The sequence below is a fragment of the Lagenorhynchus albirostris genome, chromosome 6 (assembly GCF_949774975.1).
Source record: "Lagenorhynchus albirostris chromosome 6, mLagAlb1.1, whole genome shotgun sequence".
Classification (NCBI taxonomy): domain Eukaryota; kingdom Metazoa; phylum Chordata; class Mammalia; order Artiodactyla; family Delphinidae; genus Lagenorhynchus; species Lagenorhynchus albirostris.
Genome location: NC_083100.1, coordinates 30,758,124 through 30,782,273, shown reverse-complemented (window position 1 = coordinate 30,782,273; position 24,150 = coordinate 30,758,124). Strand labels below are relative to the sequence as shown.

General features: G+C 39.5%; 1 protein-coding gene across 3 annotated transcripts in view; it reads left to right on the top strand.

The window, feature by feature from the left end:
- The window catches only part of PARD3B (par-3 family cell polarity regulator beta), a 1,039,317-nt gene that overhangs the window by 598,791 nt on the left and 416,376 nt on the right, over nucleotides 1-24,150 (top strand). For all 3 annotated transcript variants that reach the window (XM_060152240.1, XM_060152239.1, XM_060152238.1), the window contains exons 13-15: nucleotides 385-517; nucleotides 7,580-7,676; nucleotides 17,386-17,501. In XM_060152240.1, coding sequence (XP_060008223.1) covers nucleotides 385-517; nucleotides 7,580-7,676; nucleotides 17,386-17,501 — 346 coding nt within the window. The remainder of the gene's footprint in view (nucleotides 1-384; nucleotides 518-7,579; nucleotides 7,677-17,385; nucleotides 17,502-24,150) is intronic.

The following is a 24,150-nucleotide window of genomic DNA, read 5'->3' as shown; positions in this document are numbered from 1 at the left end:
TGATAGGGCCATTTTGATTTTCCACAGTCGAGGACTTACGTGCAATAGACTCTTGAAAGATTATTCGTAAATTGATCGTTCTTTCACTTTGCTTCCCTTGACCAAGTTGGAACATACTAAAAAAGCGAACGTGGGGCTTCCCTGGTGGTGCAGTGGTTGAGAGTCCGCCTGCCGATGCAGGGGACACGGGTTCGTGCCCCGGTCCAGGAAGATCCCACATGCCGCGGAGCGGCTGGGCCCGTGAGCCATGGCCGCTGAGCCTGCGCGTCCGGGCCTGTGCTCCACAACGGGAGAGGCCACAACAGTGAAAGGCCCATGTACCGAAACTAACTAACTAACTAAATAAATAAAAAAGCTAACGTCATTTTTATTTTCATCCCTTAGGAACCTGCAGAGTGTGGGGCGTTTTCTAAGCCATGCTTTGAGAACTGTCAGAATGCTGTAACCACCTCCAGGAGGAATGATAATAGTACATTGCATCCATTTGGCACTTACAGTCCACAAAACAAACAGAAAGGTAAGATTCTATCCATTCTCATCTGCTGCAAGTGGTATGAGAAAACAGGAGAGTGTTTATTTAGAAAAAAAAAAAGGAACAAAGGGGAATTAATTAGACTAAGTGCAGACTTCGTTACTCTGAGTCATGAAAATGAGAGGTGGGTGGGAGATCTCACTCACAGGTTGTGAAGCAGATTCCTGGCATTGCCTAAAGTTTAAGTGATGGTTTCTATGCTTGCTGCCCCAAATATGGAGGGTTACGTATAAAATAAAACCATGCCTGGAGAAACAAAATGACAAACCGTTATATTTTTTTTAACAGTCTTTTAATATTGGGAGTTACCAAGTGTAAATAACAACTAAACTTACAAAATATTGATATATGGAATAGTATTAAATCATAAAGTGGTCACAACACAGTTCACAGATTTATGCTTGTTTCTGAGCGGTAAATACTGTGAACCGAGACCGTGATATGATGGTGGAATGTTTTTGTTATTGCCTCACTACTACTATCTTGTATGGATCACATTTCTAGTAGAGCTCTACATGTAAAGACATTGGATTTTCTTCTTTGTTTTTCAAAACATTATACTTAAGGCTACCAAGAGAATTCTTTTATTTCCCTGCGTCTCCTTTCTTTAGTAACTTTACTTTTTTGTATGGCAAAAGCAATAGATATTCATGACCGAAAATTAAGAGAAAAGCAATAAAAGGAAAATTTAGTGGCACTCATACTTCTGTCAGAGATACTGATCAATAACATTATGTATATATTGAAAGTGTAAATATGTGTATATAAAATAAAATGAAATATATATTAAATGTTTAGGAAATTGCCTTTTAATTAATAGCACATTATGAAAATCTTACTATGTCATTGAATATTCCATAACATCACGTTCAGTAGTTGCGTAGTAGTCTAGTGAGTGGAGGTGCTGTTTATATAATCAATCCCTTATTTACACTTAAGATGTTACCCAAATTTAACGATGGGGGAACAATTTCTAGACTCTGAGATTACTCCATCAGAACAGACTTGTAAATCTGAGGTTCCTCTGGAATTAAATTCTTTCATCTGAATGGGATGTTTTTTCCTCTGAATTCCTCTGTTTCAGTGAGAGTAGCAGCAACAGCTGTGATCATTTATTGTTTACTGTCACATACTGTGGTGAGCAATTTACATGCACACTCAAAGTGGGTGGTATTATTATCCTCATTTTACAGATGAAGAAATAGAGAGGAGACTAAATGACTAACCCAACACCATATATAATCCCTGCAGAACCTGAATACATCTCCTGTCTCTCTGACTCCAGTTCATTCCCTAAACCACAGCATGGGCCCTGTCTTACACTGGTCTCTTGAAACTGTTCTTTCACCTCATCCCAAGAGTGTCCATTAGAAGCTGACTTTACTTTGTGTCAGATAAAGAAACACCCAGTATGTCTTTCCTCATCTTAATAAAATTAAAAGGTTTCTTGACAAAGCAGCATCTCCTTCTGAGTCCTTCAGTCGCAATAGCAGGAGAATCTGGGGAAGGAACAGCAAGTTTCCCTCACACCAGAAGAGCCTTCTCTCTACCGCGTCCAAATAATGATCAAGAACATTCCAGCCTTTATATAACTGGATTGGCACTTAATTCTCAAGCAACATGTGGTCCAGTGACAATCCAAGTTCCGGGTTTTATTCCTAATTACACCAGTGATGTCCAAAGGAACATTGGACACATTACCTCCCATCCTCTGTCTTTTTCAGTACTTATAAAATATCGATGCTGAAGTGATAATTACGCAGTATATTTTTAGAGGACATTGAGATCCTCAAGGAAATGGGATACTATCTCTAGGAAGGCTAGCAAAGGCTAAAATCATGAAACTGTAGAACTAGATATAGTGTAAGGATCCACCCAGAAAAAAAATTTTAAATCATAAAGTCCACCCAAAACACACGCTAAAAATAAAATGCAGTAATACTTTGGAACTTCAGGAGAGTGTTCAGAGTTTGTATGTCACTGAACAATTAGAGCCCTTTAGGCACAGAACCACTGGGAGGTTCTGTCTCTTCCCTCCCTCCTGAGACATAGATCCGCGGTCCATAAGGTTACTGCTACACATCCTCCTCCCACCTCAATTTTCCAAGGAAACATCGAAAATCCAGTTCTTTTAAGAAGTGACCCCATTAAACATTATTTTTTAAAAAGCAAAATCTATTCTCATTATTTCCTTGGGGATCTGTGATATAATACTTGGTTATAAGAATTAGGCTTATCAAAGCACAGATTTGTTATATTTTAATTATAAGAGGCCAGTAGGTGGAATGCTCTTTCTTTTTATATAAGCCTATTGACTGAGAGACCAAAAAATGTATATAACAGAATTTATAGACATGATGCTGTAGAAGAATATCACGCTCATCACATCTTTGTGTAGCGTTAACAACATTTTCATTTTTGAGAACCATTGAGAGTTCCCGAGTTTACGACGCACACGAGGTGGCCATAGGCCTCAAAGACTCATGACACTTGAGTGAGTGTTGACTCGCCACCACCGAGCCTTTTGAAGGAGCTCCTTTAGAAAAACAAGATGGACTTGACAAAATGTAATGTCTAGTGAGGAGAGGAACTGTTACAGCCAAAACATTAACTTTTTTTTTCTTCCTTTCCTCCTTTCCTTTGTATATTTAAAAGTCCAATCTTGATATGCTGTGTTCCATCTATTTTTGTAATAATAGTACTACCACCCATTGTTCCACTGTTATTTTTTTTGTATATACATATTCCTGTCAAGCTGTTACAGAGAAAAGGCATTTTTAGAACTAACGTTTGTAGAAATTGTAACACCAGAAAATTCACATTTGCGTTGGAGAATTGCTCGCAGTGCCCGCAGTGGAATGAGTGTAGGGCTCCAAGATGGTAATAGGATGGAGGTTGTGTCCCAGGGGTTTACTATAAAATCCTATTAAGCATTCGAATGGTAATGAAGTGCACAAACACTGCATTTTCTGAAGAATCTTGCTGGCAGATCTCACCCTGGGCCAAGTTACAGCCTAAGCACAGTTTGCCTCTGGTTTGTTTTTCCCTCTCCTTTAATAGTTCTCATCTTCCCTTTGTGCTCTACTCCTGCTTCCTCCCCACTTTCAGTTCACGCAAACTCCAGCCGCTGCCCCAGTAGCCCATTGCCTCAGATCTGCCCAGGATCACCCACGGAGGTCTTCTCAGGACTTTCATCCATACCCCAAATCAAATGTTTCTCTTCTATGTCCTGTCCCACCGGATCCACGTGCCCTGGGGTCCTTTGAAGAGACACATAATAGTGTGATTATTTATAATATCTTCCCTCCTGGGAACCTGCATGTATCCACCCCCCTATAGCACGTAAGGCACTGCCGCTGCAGTGATGATCAGAAATTGAATTATACTTTTCAATTTTCCTGATGTTTCTGGGATACCTCCGTCGTGCAGAATGCGCTAGGCTGCAACGCTGAATACAATGCTGTTATTGTTCTCAAAAACAGTCTAAAGTAGGGGTCAGCCCACTTTGTCTGTAAAGGGCCACGTAGTCAATATTTCAGGCTTTGTGAGCCATAGGATCTCGTTCGCAACTCGTCACCTCTGCCACTGTAGTGCGCAAGCAGCCACAGACAGTACGTGCATGAATGTGTTCAGTGAAACTTTATGTGCAAAACCAGTTGGCGGGCCGGTTTGGGGCCAGGGCCATAGCTTGCTGAGTTCTAGTCTAAAGGCACAAACTCTTTTGCCCTTCTTTTCTGATCTGGCCCTGGCAGGATGGATCCTGTAAAACAAGTCACAACAATAAAAGATGGTGATTAAAATAAGGGTCATTTGGTCATGGATGAAGTAGTGACTAGAGGTGCAACGTTCACAGGCGATATATAAAATGACCTTGTACACTCAGTGAGATCCAGAAATACTATTTTTAGGGGATAAGAATTCCAGACTTTCACGGTGGTAAAGGGCTTAACAAAGGTGTTTGGGCCAAGAGGGGAAAAAAATATTCTTTACAGCAACTAGATTTGTTGTTTAAAAAGTACCAAGGATAAAGAATCCTCAGAGAAGATACTAACCTCTGCATCTATCATTACTTTAAAAACACATAGATTATTCATGTGAATGAAATAAAAGTTAATGATCGTAATAAAACCAGAGGAGATGCTGAAGAAGAGGAAGGAGAGGAGGAAGAGATGGACAAGGAGGAAGTTACCTGTGGTCCAGTAAGAGAAATGAATGTAGATAAATAGGTGATAGATCGATAGGTAGCTCATTGCAAAAGCAGCACGTGGTAAATGTTACACACAAATTATTTTCTGTAATATTAACAGATAGAGCCAAAATGTCAGTGGATAAAGATATTGAAGATGTATTTCTTGCTCAAATCACAGCCCAGGGAGAACTGAGGGACTTGGGCTCCTTCCATTGGTAGCTGGGCCATCTTCTGGTGCCTCATCCACTCATGGTTGCAGCTGGCAGATGGGATTTGGGGGGAAGGTGGGGGAAGTTGCATATACCCTTCCTTAAGCACTGAGACCGGGCACAACATTGACCACCGTAACTCACATTCTATTGGCAAGAACCAGTCTAGATACAAAGAGGGCTAGAAAATGGGCTCTGGGGTCTAGCTGTGTGCTCAGGAAAAAAGGAAGAATACAGACACTGGGAGCGCTAATATTCTCCACCACTGTTGTAAAAGTACCGACAGATCCCAGAGCAACAGTGAAGGTTTCATGGAGAAGGGGATATTTGAGGTGGACCTCGGGAGAAGGGTGGGACTTTAATGGATGAAGTGGATTTTGCAATTATATGAGCAAAGACACTGGGGTAGGAAAACCTGGCCTTGTGGTCTGCGAGCAATAAATAGTCTTGAGTGGCTAATGTGTAATAGGAGATAAAGTTGGCTGCCGGGGACACAGACCTTTATTCTGTAGGCAGTTGTGTGTGACTGCAATGTTTTTGAGCAGGCAATTACGTGGTCACAGCTATGTTTACCACCAGTGAAAGATGGACTGAGAAGTTGAGGATGAGTGATTAGAACCAATGGAAAAGATGTTGTTCCAATATGTCCCTTGTTCCAGTTTATCTTGTAGACCGTCTGCTCTTTTTCTCTCAGCAAATCTTTGGCTGCCTAACTGCTGCCATATTACCAGATCACTGGAGTGGGGGACAGTGCAGGGGGACAGTGCTGGCTGCCTTTGCTCCTCATGCTTGTGTACCCTGATCATCTTACTTACCAGATTCCTGCTTCAAATCTCATTCCCTGGGACATGTCAGCACTGCTAGAACTGCCTCCATTTTATACTGGTCTCTGGGGCAGAGCTTGGAGCAAGTGCTTCCCTGGTGTATTCATCAGGGTTCTCCAGAGAAGCAGAACCAGTGGTGTGTGTGTGTGTGTGTGTGTGTGTGTGTGTGTGTGTGTGTGTGTGTGTGTGTGTGTGTGTGTGTGTGTGTGTGTGTGTGTGTGTGTGTTCGTGGGTTTGTATATGTATATATAGATTACATACACAGATTTATTGTAAGAGATTGGGTCACGTGATTATGGAGGCAGGCACGTCCCAAGGTCTGCAAGGTGAGTGGGCAAGCTGAGACCCAGAAGAGCCACTGGTGTAGTCCTGGTCTGAAGGCCAGCAGGCTCAAGACCTAGGAAGAGCCAGTGGTTCAGTTTGAATCCAAGAGCAGGAAAAAGGCAATGTCTCAGTTTGAAGACAGTCAGGCAGGAAGAATTCTCTCCTACTTGAAGGAGGGTCAACCTTTCTCTTCTATTCAAAACATCAGCTGATTGGATAAGGCCCACCCACATAAGGGGGGGTACGATTTACTTTACCCTGTCTACTGATTTCAATGTTAATATCACCCCAAAACAACCTCACAGAATACCAAGTGTCTGGGCACCCTGAGCCCGGTCAAGTTGATACATAAAATTGACCATCAGACCTGGTATGTGGGCAAGTCAGAGTGGTTGTTACCAGCAGCATTTCTCAAGGACAAAGAGATGATTTTCTTGTTCTAGCAATAGAGTCTACCTTTTACAAATATCTCACTGTGATAGGTCCACAGCAGAGTTTATGGTGTACAGAATAATAATCCTTTACTTACTCACTGGCACTCATGGCACTTATAAATCGCTGCTGGAATATGCACTATCTTATATAATCCTTGTATTCCTCCAATGAAGGTATTCTTATCCCTACTTTATAGATATAAAAACCACGGTTTATAGAAGTTGAGTAGTTTGCCCAAGTTCATACAGCATTACAAGATTGGAAACATGCAGTCTTGCTTCACAAACTATATTCTTAATCACGATGCTCTATAATTTTTTTCATACATTATTTAATATTTTCATTAGTAATGAGGATTAAATGATACATAAGGCTTAGCTCAGTGTGTGATACACAATAAGATCTCACCAAACCTTGTTATTAGTTGTTGTAATATTCAGTATACATGTCTATGTTTTTCTGTATGAAATAGACTGAAAAAGTAAACATTTTTAGCAGGTAGGAAAACTAGAACTCAGACCCCAGTCTTTTGCTTCCGAGGCCCCAAACTCAGGGTTTTCCACTACAACACAGATGCAAAAAGAATATATATATATATTTTTTACCTCTATGGTGTCTAAATGGTGAGTAGATATACTGTATCTCATGTTTTTTTTAAGTACTTTTTGTCACTGAGGCAAATGCTTAAATCACCATTTAATCCAGAGCATTCATTATAGAGTCTTGTTTACAAAAACGTTGTCATAAAAGAAATGGCTTGTTAATCTTCTACACATCACAGGTAGTGAATATGTGTCAACCCTTCCCAGGTGGGAAAAGGTAGTTAAGATGCAAGGACTTCACTTGCCAGGGGTTGCCAGCAAGTCACATCATCAGGCTTACATTTCCCCGTACAGGCTGTATTAGCGTGCATATGAATCCTTCAGTGCTGTGTGAGGACTTATTTGTTTCAAGGCTGGTTTCTGTGTTGGTGGAAATTATGTCTGAGAGATGGACTGAAACAAAACCAGGCGCTGGATGGTTCTGCCTCCTGTTTACTACAGCTTTATTTGTTCTTTGCTTATAGAGCTGTTGCTTCCCAATGACGGATGGGCTGAGAGCGGAGGACCTCCTCCTCCACCACATCCCGTTCTGGAATTGGGCCTTGAAGATTACAGCCACAGGTATCGATAAAATGATATACCATAGGGGCTTCCCTGGTGGTGCAGTGGTTGAGAGTCCGCCTGCCGATGCAGGGGACGCGGGTTCGTGCCCCGGTCCGGGAGGATCCCACATGCCGCGGAGCGGCTGGGCCCGTGAGCCATGGCCGCTGAGCCTGCGTGTCCGGAGCCTGTGCTCTGCAACGGGAGGGGCCACAACAGTGAGAGGCCCACATACCGCAAAAAAAAAAAAAAAAAAAAAAGTGATATGCCATAAATATTCCCCGGTATGGTTTTTCTGGGAAAACCCAGCAAGCTTATTGTAACTCTAGTTCTTTACAGGATGGAAATCTCATAGTATCTGTAATTCCTTTCCAGCAAAAACTTCTCATAGCTAATATTAATACCTCAGATTGTTCATTTTTGCTTCCTGGAATTTAAGATTCATCATATCTTATTAAGATATATGAGAAAATTGATGAATTTTCTTTTACCAAGTTAAAAACTAGAGAGGTGGAACTCAAAAAAAAAAAGTTATATGGGAAGGTATGAAACAAAACTGAGAAGACATAAAGCTTTTTTTTCTTTCTTACTTGCAGTTGGCAACCCTAAAGGTATTTTAAAAATAGATGTTCCAAGAAAGTTAATGGAATCTAAAAATTAAAGCAGCACCATATATAATCTAAACTGTGAAAAGAGCCCAATATTACATCCATTCTGTAATAGAAACAAAAAAAATCAATATTTTTTTAGAATCACACAAGCATGAGAGAGAGAGATTTACTAACATACACACCATTTGACTAGTAGAATTCATAGATTTTGTTCTTCTGATGAGTTTTAAAAATCATTAACTTGTCCCTTTGCTATTTTCTGTATTTATTATGGCTGTTAAAAACTGGATATTTCATTCCATTCTTGTCCCATGATAATCCTGTGAAGTTTTTTCATTTTTCTTGCAGCAATGCTGTTTTCTTTCAAACATCACTATTATGGTTTTTGTTTTGTTTTGTTTTGTCTTTTACAATCTGCTAAAAATAAAGCAATACAACAAGAGTACAGCTAACTCTATTAGCCAGAAGCTTACCTATATTTACCTATCTCTGACTTCTACATTTTTGAAGTCAACTTTTTTACTCAAATACAGTTTCTTGAACTAGATTGATAATCACAATAATGTTCTAGATCAGTATCTCTGGGGGTTTCTTGAGCAAAAGTCTGGACATTTTTAATTTTGCATGCTTATTTGCATTGCTTGCCTCAATCCTGAATCAAAAATGAGTTTGGTCACATTAAAAAATCCATTTTAGGACTTGAGGACATGGGGAGGGGGAAGGGTAAGCTGGGACGAAGTGAGAGAGTAGCATGGACATATATACACTACCAAACATAAGGTAGATAGCTAGTGGGAAGCAGCCGCGTAGCACAGGGAGATCAGCTCGGTGCTTTGTGACCCCCTAGAGGGGTGGGATAGGGAGGGTGGGAGGGAGACGCAAGAGGGAGGAGATATGGGGATATATGTATATGTATAGCTGATTCACTTTGTTATACAGCAGAAACTAACATACCATTGTAAAGCAATTAAACTCCAATAAAGATGTTAAAAAAATCCATTGTAAAAATAATTTCACTCATCCTACCTTACTGTTTACCCAGCATATATGCACAGACCTGCTGGAATAGTGCAGAGATAAATCAGATATAAACCTGTAGTATTGTATTCATAAGATAAATGTATTTGGCCTTAATCCCATTTCTGGCACTGACCCCTAAAAACCTTGGAGTTTCCTCCGTATTGAGGCTGATTAAGGTGTCATGTTATGTTAATGAAGGGGCTGGTTGCCAGTGGAGCCCATCTTGTGCTTAGAGGGTTGGAACTTTCAGTCCCATCCAGAGAGATGGGCCTTGAATCAGTTGACAGTGGCCAGTGATTTAATCAATCTTGCCCCTGTAATGAAGCCTCCATAAGAACCCAAAAGGACAGGGTTTGGAGACCTTCTGGGTTGGTGAACATGTGGAGATGTGGGGAGAGGGGCACACTCAGAGAGAGCATAGAAGCTCGTTGCCTCTTCTCACATACTTTGCCCTGGGAAGCTCTACATACGGCGGTTCCTGAGTTATATTCTTTTACAGTAAACCAGTGATCTAGTAAGTAACATGTTTCTCTGAGTTCTGAGAGCCACTATCAAAAACTAATCGAACCCAAGGAGGGGTCTAGGGCACCTCTGATTTATAGCCAGTTGGTCAGAAGTAGAGGTAACAACCTGGACTTGTGACTGGTGTCTGAAGTTCAAGAAGGGGTCTGTGGAACCTCCAATCTGTAGCCCATCAGTCTGAAGCACAGGTGACAACCTGAGCTTGAAACTGGCGTCTGAGGTGGAGTATGGGGGGCAGTCTTATGGGACTGAGCCCTCAACCTGTGGGATCTGTGTCAGGTAGATAGTGTCAGAATTTAGTTGAGTTCTCCAAAACCCTGCTGCTGTCCTAGAATTATTGGAAATATGGGAGAGCTCCTCGCTCCCCACCCCCCAACACTTGTTAAGATTGGGTCCAAGAGCCCAAAAGGAAACCCTAGCCTCAAGACGATGGTAGGCTAATAGGTAAAAGTGACAAACGAGAACACAGGGTACAAAGTGATATTTACCAGAAGACATAGATAAAATGCCCTGAGCTGCTGAGGCAGAGAAAGGAGAATATTCCCAAGTACAGGAAGCAGGGAAAATGTTAGGGGGAAAAGTGATACTTGAGCTGAACCCTAAAATATGAATAGGAGCATGGACATGAAAAGAGCCCCAGAAGGAAGAGAATTTCAGAGAGAGGCAAAGGCAGAAGGAACAGATGGAGGTAGGAAAGTAAGTTGATTTGTGCAACTTCTATCGTGGCCGATTGGCCAGATGATCATGCCCAAAAAGCAAGGATAAGGAGATCAGACTTCATTTGGTAGACAGTAAAATCTTATTGTGGGAGTTCAGCAGATAAGATTGGGTTTTAGTTGTGTACAACAAGGATTATAATTTTTGTGACTTTGTTTGAATAAAACAAACAAAAAAAAGCAAACCCCCAAGGATTAGATAAATGGAGGAGAGTTAATATCTGGTAGAAGCCAGAGGCTCTGTGGATACCTCCTGGGGCCATGGCAGTGAAACTTACTGAGGACCTGTGCTGGGGAGGTTGGGGAGAAACTTTCTCGGGTGGGAACCTTTCAGGGGACAGAGGTAGTTGAGAGATATTGCAGAGCTAGAATCATTGAGAATTAGCAACTGCCTTTTTGGCTGCTTCCGTGTCGCCACATATTTCTTCCCTTCCCTTTTCAGGAAAGCATGTTTCTCCACGATCTTGAAAAACAGCTTATATTGGCTCTCACTGCTGTAAATCTTCATCACATGATGTGAACCAGCAACTTCCTTTTCCCCCTCTCCCTCCCTAACTCGCTGTTTAGGCTTCCATTCTCACCCTTTTCTAGAGCTGCTCTTTTTAACATTGACAGTAATCTCCTTTCAATCAAAAGTATAACTTTTTCTCAGTCTTAAGTCTTCTTTTGATGATTGTCATTCATGTGCTCACTCATCCATTCAAAATTATTTATGGAACTCTAAACTGGGCGCCGTAGAAGGTACTGGAATGGGTTGGAAGCATCCCTGCCCGCAAGGAATGCAGTGTCCCCTTGAAGAGACAGACACACAGATAATTAGCAAGCAGCCTGCTGAGCATGAGATACAAAATGTCATTGGAGCCTAGAAGAAAAAGCCACTAACTCTGTCTGTAGGTGTCAAGGAAGGTTTTTTACAGGAGAGGTAGTGTTTGAAAGGTTTCTTGAAGGATAGAAAGGAACTTACTAGGCAGAAAAGAGGTGGGAAGGGCAACTTAGGTTAGGAGAACCACATGATGGGAGAGGGAAAATGCAGTGTGTTCAACGTGGCTAAAACATATAGTATCTGGGGAAAGAATCTACAGGAAGGGCATTGTCTGCCATGCTCTGTGAGCGCCATGCTTCTCCAGAGAGCAGTGGAGAAGCATTGAAGGCTTTGAAGCCTGACAATATCATGTTAAGTGAGTTCACTTGTGGAGAATAAATGGCTAAGGGAAACCATAGACAAGGATACTAGTCTGGGACAACCAGCAAGAGAGGAGAGGGGCTTGAATGAAGGGAGGAGCAGCATAGCTGGAGAGGAAGGGACAGAGTCAAAGACATTTTTGGAATGGAAGGAACAAATCTAAAGCTTTGAATCTCTCTCTCTCTCCCTCTCCCCCCTCCCCCTCCCCCTCCCCCCTCCCTCCTCTCTCCCTCCCTCCCTCCCTCCCTCCCCCTCCCATTCCCTCTCCTAGGGTCCTGTGACCTGCACCATCCTGCAAACTGCTGTGTTGCCTAGGTGACCAGCAGCAGTGGGGGTTTGCATGTTGGAAACTTACAGTGGAGGAAGCATTGGAAGGGAGCCAGGAGGGCTGAGCAAAGGAGGCTGTCCTGTCTTAAAAAAAAAAAAGTTAAAAGCCCCCCTGAAAGGGAAAAGTAGTGCTTTTAAGGGATGGAACCAGTCTTGTGAAACAGAAAACTACTAATTCATGAGAAGTGAAAAACAAATTTGATCAAACTAAACTTATGCCTGTACTTTGAACCAAAATGAAATCAGGAACTTACTGAACTTATTTGTACTATTATGTCAATAATTGTTTGACAAACATTTAGAATATGAGTGTCTAAATTTAAAAATATATATTTAATATATTTCCTTTATATATATTATATGATATAAGTATATATATTATATGCATATTATATATATAAAGGAAATGCATTTTTTACTGTGATGTCTCAGGGAGAGTTTAAGACAAATCGCCAGCAGACAGAATATACTGAATTTGATTAGCTGTTCAGACAACATTTGGTTATTCCCTACATGTTCATATTTTCCCTCCCTCTTGGTTCTCTCTCAGTTCTGCTCTTTCCGTCTCTCTTTCTTTCATACATGTGACCTGCATCTACTCTTATTCAGAGCAGCCAATCATTGAAGCTGGTCCGTGGCCACCTGAGACTTCAGACATGCCCCTCAAAACCTTCCCCTGCCTTTTTATTTCAGACAGTTCTCCTTGAACATTCATGGGGGGTCTTCTATGTCTTTCCCATTCCTGATTTGTCACTATATTCAGGACATTGGCATATGTTTCACGCTACCCTTATTTATTCATTAGGCAGCATAATTTGACATTGAATATCATTTCTCTTTGATAGATTCCCTGGTTGTTCATGGGGGAAATACAGTCTTTATCTAAGACACGTCTTTGGCCTGCTGTCAACTTACAGCTTCCGCTGCAGCCCATTCAGCCATGAGCACATGCTAACTGCCTTCAAAATTAAAATATGCCATGTTTTATAGTTAATCATTGTGTCACCCTCTCACTCCAAAAACTTCCAATATGTAGCATAAAATTACAAACTGTTTTACTAGTCTAATGTATGTGTCTACGGTATTTTCACGTTAACCAACTCAGTACTATACTCATTATTCAAGTACATTGGAAGTTCACATTGGCTCCAATCACATCGTGTCTCATATTACACTTCCTTCCTTCCTTAAATATCTGCCAATCTGATATCAGCCTTGTTTCCATTTTGTACCATGGCAAGAGGGGTCCTTTTATTGAAGGTTTTCAAAGTGTACACTTGGCCATGTTCAAAACAATGCTAACAGAGGTACATATCACCATGATCAATTTAATGGACATATCCAGGTATGCATATGTATATATACAAACACGTATATGAATATATGTTACATTCATATGCACAAAGCAGCTTTTTATTTTCTTTGATCATCTTTGATGGTGTCTCCACATCATGTTATTGCATTGTCATCTTGTTTTTTCAATGGGAATGGGGGTAATTGTTTCTCAAGAGTTTGGGAAAATTTGAGTTCTTATTCTTAATTTGTCACGTAATGCCTGGTTTGGTAAAGTATTCTAAAACAGTCAAGTGGGGATTTCCTTGGCGGTCCAGTGGTTAAGACTTTGCCTTCCATTGCAGAGGGTGTGGGTTCAATCCCTGGTCAGGGAGCTAAGATCCTACATGCCTCATGGCCAAAAAACCAAAACATAAAACAGAAGCAATATTGTAACAAATTCAATAAAGACCTTAAAAATGGTCCACATCAAAAAAAAAAAAAAAAAAGAAACCAAGCTAATAAATAACTAAATAAAACAATAAAGTGGATTAACCAAAACATTACTGAGTTGGGTAGATTCCCATAGTCTGCCTTGAGCAGAGCACTTTAAATGCAGCGTGAGCTGGGTTTTTTTTGTTTGTTTGTTTTGTTTTTTCTGCGGTACGTGGGCCTCTCACTGTTGTGGCCTCTCCCGTTGCTAAGCACGGGCTCCGGATGCACAGGCTCAGCAGCCATGGCTCACGGGCCCAGCCGCTCCGCGGCATGTGGGATCTTCCTGGACCGGGGCACGAACCCGCGTCCCCTGCATCAGCAGGCGGACTCTCAACCACTGCGCCACCAGGGAAGCCCAGCGTGAGCTGTTTTAATGAGGAATATTCATGTTGGTTCTAAACCTCCTCCCTAAAGGTATTCATTATAACGTGGCATCTATTTTGATTAACCCTTTAATTTTCTTTTATTTCATGATATGAACCACTGTTGAAACAAAAAACTAACCTAAAATGCAAGCTGCATGAGAGAGTGTGCATGAAACTGCAGTAAGAGGGAAAAGTCTGATTTCCGTGGGCTCAAGATCAGCAACAACCTGTGTCCCAGGCTAGCCACCATTTTAGCCAAAGCTTTTGCAGCTCTGGGAAGAGTTCAAGAAACCACAGTCTGGTCCTGGCTTTGGCACTGGCCAGCTGTGTGACCTTGGAACATCAGTCTCCTCTTTGGGCCTCAGTGTCTTATCTACAAGATGAAGAGTTAGATGAGGTGACCTTTAAGGTCTTCCAGCTCTTAAATTCACTGGTTCCATGAAGGCCATGAGTCTCTCTGACACTAAAACCATGTCATCACAAGAGATCAAAGGATGAAAAACTAAGTGCAAATAAAGGTTGAGTAACACATTTAAAGGCAAGTGCTTGCAAAACGTCAATGCTCAGGGGGAAGCTCATATTCACCATGGCATCTCAGAATTCTTCTTTAAAGTGGGCTAAAACAATTAAAATATTGCTATTATGCCAAGCCAGTGTCAACAGCACTAGCAGGTCAGGATTTTTGTTTACAATTGACATATTTGTCCACTACCACTAGATACCACATCTAATATGCCTTATGTCGGTAGCTTTCTTTATTGAGCATGTAACCAGACACCAAGAAAGAAGCCAAAAAAAAGAAAGAAAGAAAGAAAAGAAAAACCTTCATAATTCTAAAGAGTTGATTTAAGCTTCTTGAGGAAATTTTCATGAAAAAATGTACAGTTGTCCCTTGGTATCTATGAGGAGTTTTTGTTCCAGGACCCCCGCGGATCCCGAAAGCTGCAGATGCTCAAGTCCGTGGTATAAAATGCTATAGTATTTGCATATAACATCCTCCCATATACTTCAAATCACTTAATACAATGTAGATGCTATGTAAATAGTTGCTAGGGCATGAAAAGTTCAAGTTTTGCTTTTTGGAACTTTCTGGAATTTTTTTTTCTGAATATTTTTGATCCCAGTTTGGGTGATCCTTGAATGCCGTACCTGAGGGTACGGAGGGCAGATTGTATAATTTCTTTGCTGGAGAGTGCCTCAGGCCCTCATTCAAAGACCACCACGCTAACCTACAGAAACAAAGGAAAGGATTAATAGCTTACTTTGTTGAGCTCTTACTGTGTGCTAGGTACTATTGTCAGTATTTAACATATCTTAGTTCATTTCCTACTTACAATAGCTTTCTTAAGTAAATTCTATTACTGTCCAATTTTTAAAAATTCTTTTCCATTATGGTTTATTACAGGCTATTGAATGTAGTACCCTGTGCTATACACTGTGTCCATTTTATGCACTAGTAAATTGAGGCCACCCACCCTAGCATCTCGCTCCCAAGCCCAGGGCCCTAAACATCATTCCTTCTAAACAGAAGGAGAGAAGGGCTCTTAGTCACAAGCCCACAGAGAGTCTGACAAAAACAGAGAAGGCAAAAAAACTGTACAAAAACTTGGATAACTTGAAAAGCAGAAACTTAGTCATTTGGGAAGCTAAAGAAGGTCTATGTGTTTACCTGTTTGTTTCCTAAATGTTTCTACAGCACTTACTCTGCACCAGACACTATTCTCCTTACTTTGCAAATCTTTGTAACTCATTTTATCTGATGCCAACCCTAGGAGATAGGAAGTGTAATTATACCCATTTTATACATAAGAAAATGGAAGCACAGAGAGGTTCAATAACTTGCCCAGTCCCACAGCTAGTAAGGAGCAGAGCCAGGATTTAGAAATGGGCAGACCTGCTCTGGAGTCTGTGCTTTTGAATGCTGTGCTGTATTATACTATATTACACCCTATTACAATAACAGAAGCCCATTCATTCAGCAATATTATTATTGCTGCAAGGCAATACTAAATATACATGACCAATAAGTTTCAAGAAAAGATTAAACTTATTTTGGTGTATTTGGTTAAGAAATCGAGATTTCCCAGTACATTTTATAAGGATTCTCATTCATGACAGTTGAATTTGGGGGTTATTTTATTTTTTTACAATGTCAAATCCCAACCGTTTGAAAAAAATTCAACCTCAGTACTTTCAGATTTGAGTTTTTACTGTATTTAAGATTAAAGTTGTGTTGAAACGAGCTACCATATTTACTTTGTAAATACATGTACCAAGGGAGAGTACCAAGGGAGAAAGTGGCTGTAATTTAATTCATGAAAAGTATATAAATATAATTTATTTCTAGATCAAGAAATGAGGCATTGTCTGTAATTCCCTTATATAATCTCCATCCTCAAGCAAAATAAATAAAATATTCATCAGAAATGGAATTCTTTGAGATTACAAGTACTAGGAAGCCTATAATGGGCATTTGATGTATCTTTTGCCTAAATTGTCAGCTGTGCTTTTCCTGTTACTTCCTGTTGGTATTATTGATGAGCAGACTATTTGCTCAGCATTAACATTAGTTTTAGAAAATAGACCTAAATTAGAAAACCAAACTACGGCAGCCATTAGTCATTCAACAGAATGGTTTTCTAGAAAGGATACAACCCTTACAGTTGTTTTTAAAGGAAGGGCGTTCTTAGCCCACAGATCTCTCTTAACCTGCCTTTAGGCTCTGCTAGTATCTAGTGACATCCTTTGAAGCACCAGTGCTTTGTGGGTTTGCTTTACCCACTTAAAGTTATATATTGTATAGCAGGATCCCAACTGGCAGAAATCAGTGAAGAGGAAAACATGGTATTAGCCAGAGAATATTATTTAAATTGCAGAATATGATAAAATGCATGAAAACAGAGTTGCTATATCTCGTAAAAGAAACCTGAGGTTCACGAAGTGGTTGAAAATGCCTGGTTGGGGGTTCCCTGGTGGCGCAGTGGTTGAGAGTCTGCCTGCCGGTGCAGGGGACACGGGTTCGTGCCCCGGTGCGGGAAGATCCCACATGCCGCGGAGCAGCTGGGCCCGTGAGCCATGGCCGCTGAGCCTGCGCGTCCGGAGCCTGTGCTCTGCAATGGGAGAGGGAGCGATGAGGGGCTGTATTCAAAATGAGAACTGCTGAATAAAAAATAAGATTTTATTCTAAACCTAAATATGGCATATGGCTTCTTTCTGCAGCTCTGGGGTGGATTCAGCAGTATTTTTTCCGGATCAGCGCCTCAACTTTAGATCTGTGACACCAGCCAGCCAGCCTGAATCAATGAATCTGAAAGCCTCAAAGAGCATGGACCTTGGTAAGTGAGGGTGAGGTGACATCCAGATCAACTGTCCAGCCTCAGCCCATCTATCTTCTTGAATGTCCTGCCGTTGTTTCTTCAACTCCAACCTTAGGGGGCGGGGTTTGCTGAAGCTTGGAAGAGGGGATATTGGTCATCCTATCTTCCTGTCTCCTCTCACACATTTAATCGTAATTACCGCTTTTTAAAAGAGAGATAAGTGACATTTTTATGTATAGGTCAGAAAAATAGGAGTATTCCTTCTGGAGGATCTGAATGCCATTAAGCATCTTTAACTCACCTGCCTTTACGTTTGTACTCTCACCTCTGCAAGTGTTCTTCTGTTTCTCATGTACATACCTGTTGCAGGGCCTGGGAAGATAAGGCAGTTCAATGAATCCTCTTCTACAGGGCATCCCATCTCTCTGTGCAATGGATGGGGATGGCGGCAGTGGAGAAGATCTATCTCTATAAGTGCCCATCTCCAAATCCTGTAATACCAGAGGGAAGAGGGGTCCCTGGGTTTGCCAGATTGAGGGAGTCAAGGTACTTTGGTTTCGTGCCCAGACAACCTCAGTGAGATTCTGAGTCCTACAAGGAATTTCTGGGTGACTGTTGGCTGCCAGGGCAGAGCAAGGGTCCCTGCAAACTCCGTTCTCCAGGCTCTGGAATGTGAGATCCCGGAAGACATCTCAGATACCCAAGCACATTGTTGCACTCCCATGGGTCCTTAGAGAGAGAGAACTATTGGAATAGGATGCTGGTGCAAAATAACTTCTCAGCAAAATATTCGCTGCTTCCTGAATGCTCAGAGGCCAAGCTTTGCCAATGTCTTTTTTGTTTGTTTGTTTGTTTTCCGAAGCATATTACATATTTCATTAGTAGCACCAAGAAAATGGAATAATCAAAACTGCGTGTTCCATGAAACAATCTGATAAATAGTGCTTATCTGTTACTCATTTATAGGAGTTCAAAAAGATGTTCAGTCACGATGAAAAAAGAGACGTTGATTCTATTTTCTATAAATTAACTAGATCGCTGGGATACATTTGCTCTAATCACTTATAGTAAGAGACTGACAGAAAGCCTTAATAAGGAAGCTGTCTCGAGCACTGGTCAAAAAGGGGTATTTTCTCAAGCGTGAACCTCTGACCAAAGGAATAATGTGTGACAGAGACACAGATTACTACTAATAATTTAAGGAGCAATTTGTTTTTATAGAGCGCTTGATAAATATTTCCTGTCCTGTCTTCCCAATTTCTCTGTAAAGAAGATGAATGGGTAAAACTGCTCTTAATTTGGGGTGAGAAATATATTACTCTTTTCCTCATTTAATTAAAAAAAAAATAAGTAGCCAGTAGTGCGGTTTTTAAAAGTCTCTGCAAAAGAAAAAAATAGCATCCATTTTAAGAAAGAAGAAAATTATATCAGTTCCATAAAATCAAAACCTAAGCCATGTCCAGAAACAGTTTTTCTGTTTACATTTTTTATTACTGAAAATTTTGTTTCTGAGAAATGTTCTCGTTTAGAATGAAATAGCCCTTGCAAAATATGAATAGTTAGCAGTCACCCTTTGCATTTTATTGTACTTATAACGTAAATGACAATAGTAATGTTTGTTCAGTTTTACATAGTTGGGCAAAGGTCATGAGCTCTTGTCTTCAGGATACAGGTATCAAACATTAGTTTAAATGCACCATACAGCACAAGCATTGGTATGTGCACCATACAGCACAAGTGGTAAAATGTGCTATAAAAGCATTTTGTAAGAAAAAATAGCCTTTTGTAAAAGCATTTTGTAAGAAACTATCAAAGTTTGGTCCCTTCCAGGAAAAGCCAAATTAAAGCTAACAGTCTTTCAGAGGGCTCTGAGGTCAACATTCTAGGGCCATTCTGAACCCCTATTCTCAGAACAATTGAGTGAGCTCAATAAGTATGTTGTTTTTTCTCAATGAATAAGCTCAGGCGATACCAGAATGGTAAACATTTGGAAGTGTCTTCCCTGTTTGATTAGATGAAAAAGATATTGTAAGTAGTTTAGTTTTCCATATATGGCACTGGGCCAACATAAGGAATGAATATATTTGATAAAAAGGTTGGTGACTATGCTTAGAGGAATAATCCTATCGGGGTCAAGATCCATTCTTCAAAAAGTTTAAAAAAATTGAGGTATTTAGGTTGAACAGCAAATTAGTGCTACTTGATTGTGTTTGACCTAGAAAAACAGCCATTTCATATGTTCAAAATGAAAAAGATAAACCTCCTATTTACTGCATAATTTATGTTGGATATTCCTCCTTTATAAAGCCTTTAAACTTCTTCAAAGGCTAATAAGCCTCATTGGTACCTTCTTTGTTTTTATTTGTTTCATTTTTGCTGCTGAGTCTAAGCTAGTATTTTCATTTGCATATTATGTTCAAATTATTTTAAAGGTGAGTGGGTTCCATTTATTTCTTTTCACTTATGTTTCCAAAGACAGACAGTTCTTATTGTGAAAAATAAAGACTTCTCATCCCCATCTCCTTCTTTTATTTCCGAGATACAAACATGATTTTAGTTTGCTATGTATATCCTTATAGAAAATTTTAGTTTGCTATGTATATCCTTATAGAAAGTACTCTACCTAATTGCCATTCCATCTATGTACAGACATCTCTGTCACACGTTGTGTTTCTTTATACTAATTGTATAGTGTTATGTTATATGAATGAATCTTGATTTATTATTTACTTTTCCCCTTTTGATTAAATTTGGACTTAATTGAGAGTTTGTATCTTTTGGTTTGGATAAGGGGGTTTGGTGCATTTGTATTTCTTATTCTTTATTCTATGATTTGTTTATTCATATTCTTTGCCGAAAATGTTTCCATTTGTTAATTCTTTTTCATCTTTAGACTATTGTTATATATGTTATAAATAACTTTTGCAATCTATTATTTGTCTTCTTAGTTTGATCGTGATATCCTCTACTATAAAAAAGGCTTTAGTCTTATAGTCAAATATTTCCATCTTTTCCTTCATGACTGTTTGGTTTTATTTATCTCATTTATTTTCTTGTACATCTAAAGGCTTGGTGTTTTTTTTCCATGTTTAGCAATAATTTTATTCATGGTTTATGAGGTGGAAAAATTTTTCTCCATGTAAATAGGCAAATTATTCATAACATTTATTGACTTTTATGTCCTTCCCCCATTAATTTGGAATGCAGTCACATTGAATACTAAATTCCCTTTCATACATAGGGTGATTTCTAGACATGCTGTTCTATTGATACATTGGTCTGTCCCATGCCAGTATCACCCTGTTTCAGTTGTCATCTGACTACACTGTATTTTGATAACTTATAGAGCTGTCTTCCTCTGTTTTTTCTTCTTTTGTAAAATTACTTTGGCCCTTCACATGCATTTATTCTCCCACATGAACTTGAGATCAGCTCATCAAAAATGAATTTAAAGATTAAAGAGGAATGCTTCTACCATGGGTGTGCCCATTAATTTATGATGTTTGCTCTTGGTTCCTGATAGAAATGTTTTGATCAATTTAAACAAGTTTCTTTGTGTTCCTAGCTTCTTGAAAAGTTTTTTTATTTGCTCACTTTGTTTAATCAGGAATGGATGTTGAATTCTATTAAGTGATTTTAAGGATCTATACAGGATGATCATGTGTATTTTGTTCTTTATTCTATTAATATAGTGAGTTATTTTAATAGATTCCCCAGTATTGAATCTTTGATTCTTTCTGAATGACTCTAAATTTTTCTGTGCATTTGAAGAAGGTAGAAATGAGTAACAACATTTATCTATGTGATCTAAAATGTAGGTGTAAGACTCTGATTATAATTTACTCAGGGTCATTAATTCCTATATATCTAAAAGTTATAGATTTTTTGAGGCTATTCTGCCTCAATATTTGTGGATACTTTTGCTGGCATGCATGTGGCCACATTTAAGTCAGATCAGAAATGATTAAAATGATGAATAAAGGGAATTTATTTTTAAATAATTAGATGTAACTATGCTTATTCAAAGGGGTTAGGGTGTCATTTTCTGGGTTTTCCAGAAAATCAATCTTTTCCTACTAATTGTAGACTTTCCTCTATTTATTTAAATTACCAGAATTACTATGTTCAGTCTGGATCCCTTTAATTTGTTCAGAATTGAGCTTGTGTGGGTGTTGAGCTGGAAGCTCTCAGGAGCTGAGTAACACAGCTGCCTCTTTGGCCTTTGGCATAGGGTTTTCCCCCAAAGAGCTGACCTTGTTGGCAGTATGCCAGAGAGTCACATTCAAAGACTTTTTGATGAAGCACAAACATCTTCAATATCCAGGCCTGGCGTTTTATGACCCCCGAATGCTATTTAAGAATTAGTCTGAATTATTCAGGGAACAGCACTTCAGTATTTTGGCCCATTCCCTGACCTAATCTATAGCCCCATTCAAAGTTAAGTTTAAAACGCTATTTCCCGCAAGATTTTTTTCCTGAGAGTTTTCTCTCCTGTTTCAAATTGACCTCCTACTCCCATTTCAGAAGGGTGTTGTGTAACACAGTTAGAGGAAGGCTGAAGGCAGTGCAGATGGAAGATGCTGACCAGCTGTCCTGCCTCTGTTCAATGAGAGGAAATGAGCTTAAAGTGATGCATGAGGCATTGGGACGAAATTTTAGGAAGTTTCCTGACAATGAAGGTTGTTAACATTCCACGTCTCATAGTCTCTTAAAACTGTGTGTGTCTTGAATGACTTTCCCTAAAATCAAGACGATAGATTGGTTTTCTTTCAAGATCTGTGATACAGCAATTTATTATCTGCTAGTTCCTTGCTGAAATTTGTATTAAGATAGAAATGTTGGTAGGCATTCACAGTCGAAGTAAATTATAAATCTGATTTCTCATTTCAACAAAAGATTTGGGTCACATTTTGAATATAACCCTTTCATACACATCAGGCATTCCTCTCAGAGGGCAGTCAGATATCTCTAGTATCCAATGGAAGATGGGCATGAAAAAAGTTAATTAAACCCATTCTACTGTTCTAATACTTTCTTTTTAAAATTATTTTTTATATAGTGAGGAACCTTCATATGCATTCTCAGAAAGACAAAAATCCTGAACACTGAATACACAGGAGAATTTTTATAAAACTGTATATTCTGATAGCTGTGGTGCTGATTTATCAATTAAAATATATCATATGATGCCATATAATATTTTAATATAACTTTTTATTTATATCCAGGGATCTTCTTTATTGTCCATCAGTAAGTAATACCTCTGGATATTGTGAAAGCTGAATTGAGTACCACTATTTAAGATATAACTTTGACTTATTAAAAAAACAAAAACAACAACCTGATTGGTAAAGAAGAATTAATGGTAATACTAAAAGAAGGCATCTACCATCTCTATTAGATGAGGAAGAGTTCAAGTACACAATCAGGTGAATGTCCTAAGCTTTAGGAAGTCAAAATGAAGGAATTACAGAGAATATTTACTCATTGATTAAACAAATGTTTCTTGAGTACCTACTGTGTGCCAGGAAGTGCATTAAATGCTGAGGATTCAGTAGTAAATGAGAGAAATGGTGCTTGCTGCAGATACCTAGATGACAACCCTAACAAGAAAGGGAAACTCAAGAGTGAAGATCCCCAAAAAGAAGTACTGACATGATGATGATAACTTATCTCAGAGAGAAGAAGAGGGAGAGGCATCTGAAGCACAAGTGTGGCTACTCTAAGAACTAATTGTTAAGCTTGGCTGTGTAGAGAAGAGAAAGAGAGAAGCAAAGGGTGTGAAGAAAGAGTAACAATAATCTAAAAGAATCAATGTAGGAAGAGTTAAGCAGCTGCACACGATGAGGCTTGCAAAACTTTTAAGAGTTAGACAGTCAAGCTATTTTTAGAGCACGAAAAAGAAAGCGTGGTGGACCATTGTTTACAGCATGTAACAGCTGTCAGGTGGAAAGCAGAGCCACCGGTTCCTGTGTTAATTTTATCTTCATGCGCACAAGAGAATGATGTTCACACTGGAAAAGCATGGCTGCCAGCAAGCGGAAATCTAGATGCTTTGTATCCATCCCTGTGCACTAAGAGGACTGTGATTATAAAGTGACTATTCCTGATCATTAGAAATTAGGAGTAGAAATTAGTAGAAATCCTCGGAGCATTTCTCTTTGTCGAATGAAAAGGAAAATAAGAAAGTGGTCACTAGCCACCTCAATGCTGGGGTCTCTGAAACAACCAATGTCTGCTTTCCTTTTTGATAGGATTTCTACACTGATAAATCAGGGAAATATTATACATGTAGTTTACATTGATCTTAATAAAGGTATTTCCATTTGTTTTCTGATTGAGACTTTTACCAAGTTATGCATTAAGCTAGGTAATAGCATTAGGATGCCCTTTCCCAAAATGTGCTAATTAAGGTGCATTGTCACTCTGAAAGGAATTAAATAACGTATACTATAAGACTCTGTACTTGGGCCCTCTTGCTATATTCTAACAAAACAACAGAATTTCATGAATATTGGGTATATAACTTGGATGAAGACATGAAAAGCGTTCTTACCAAATTTTCAATAGATGTTGTCTCAGAGAATTGGGTAGTATGATAGACTGACAGAATTAGCATTCAAATGATTTATTCAGAATTGAAGAAGATAGAATTTATCGAGTGATG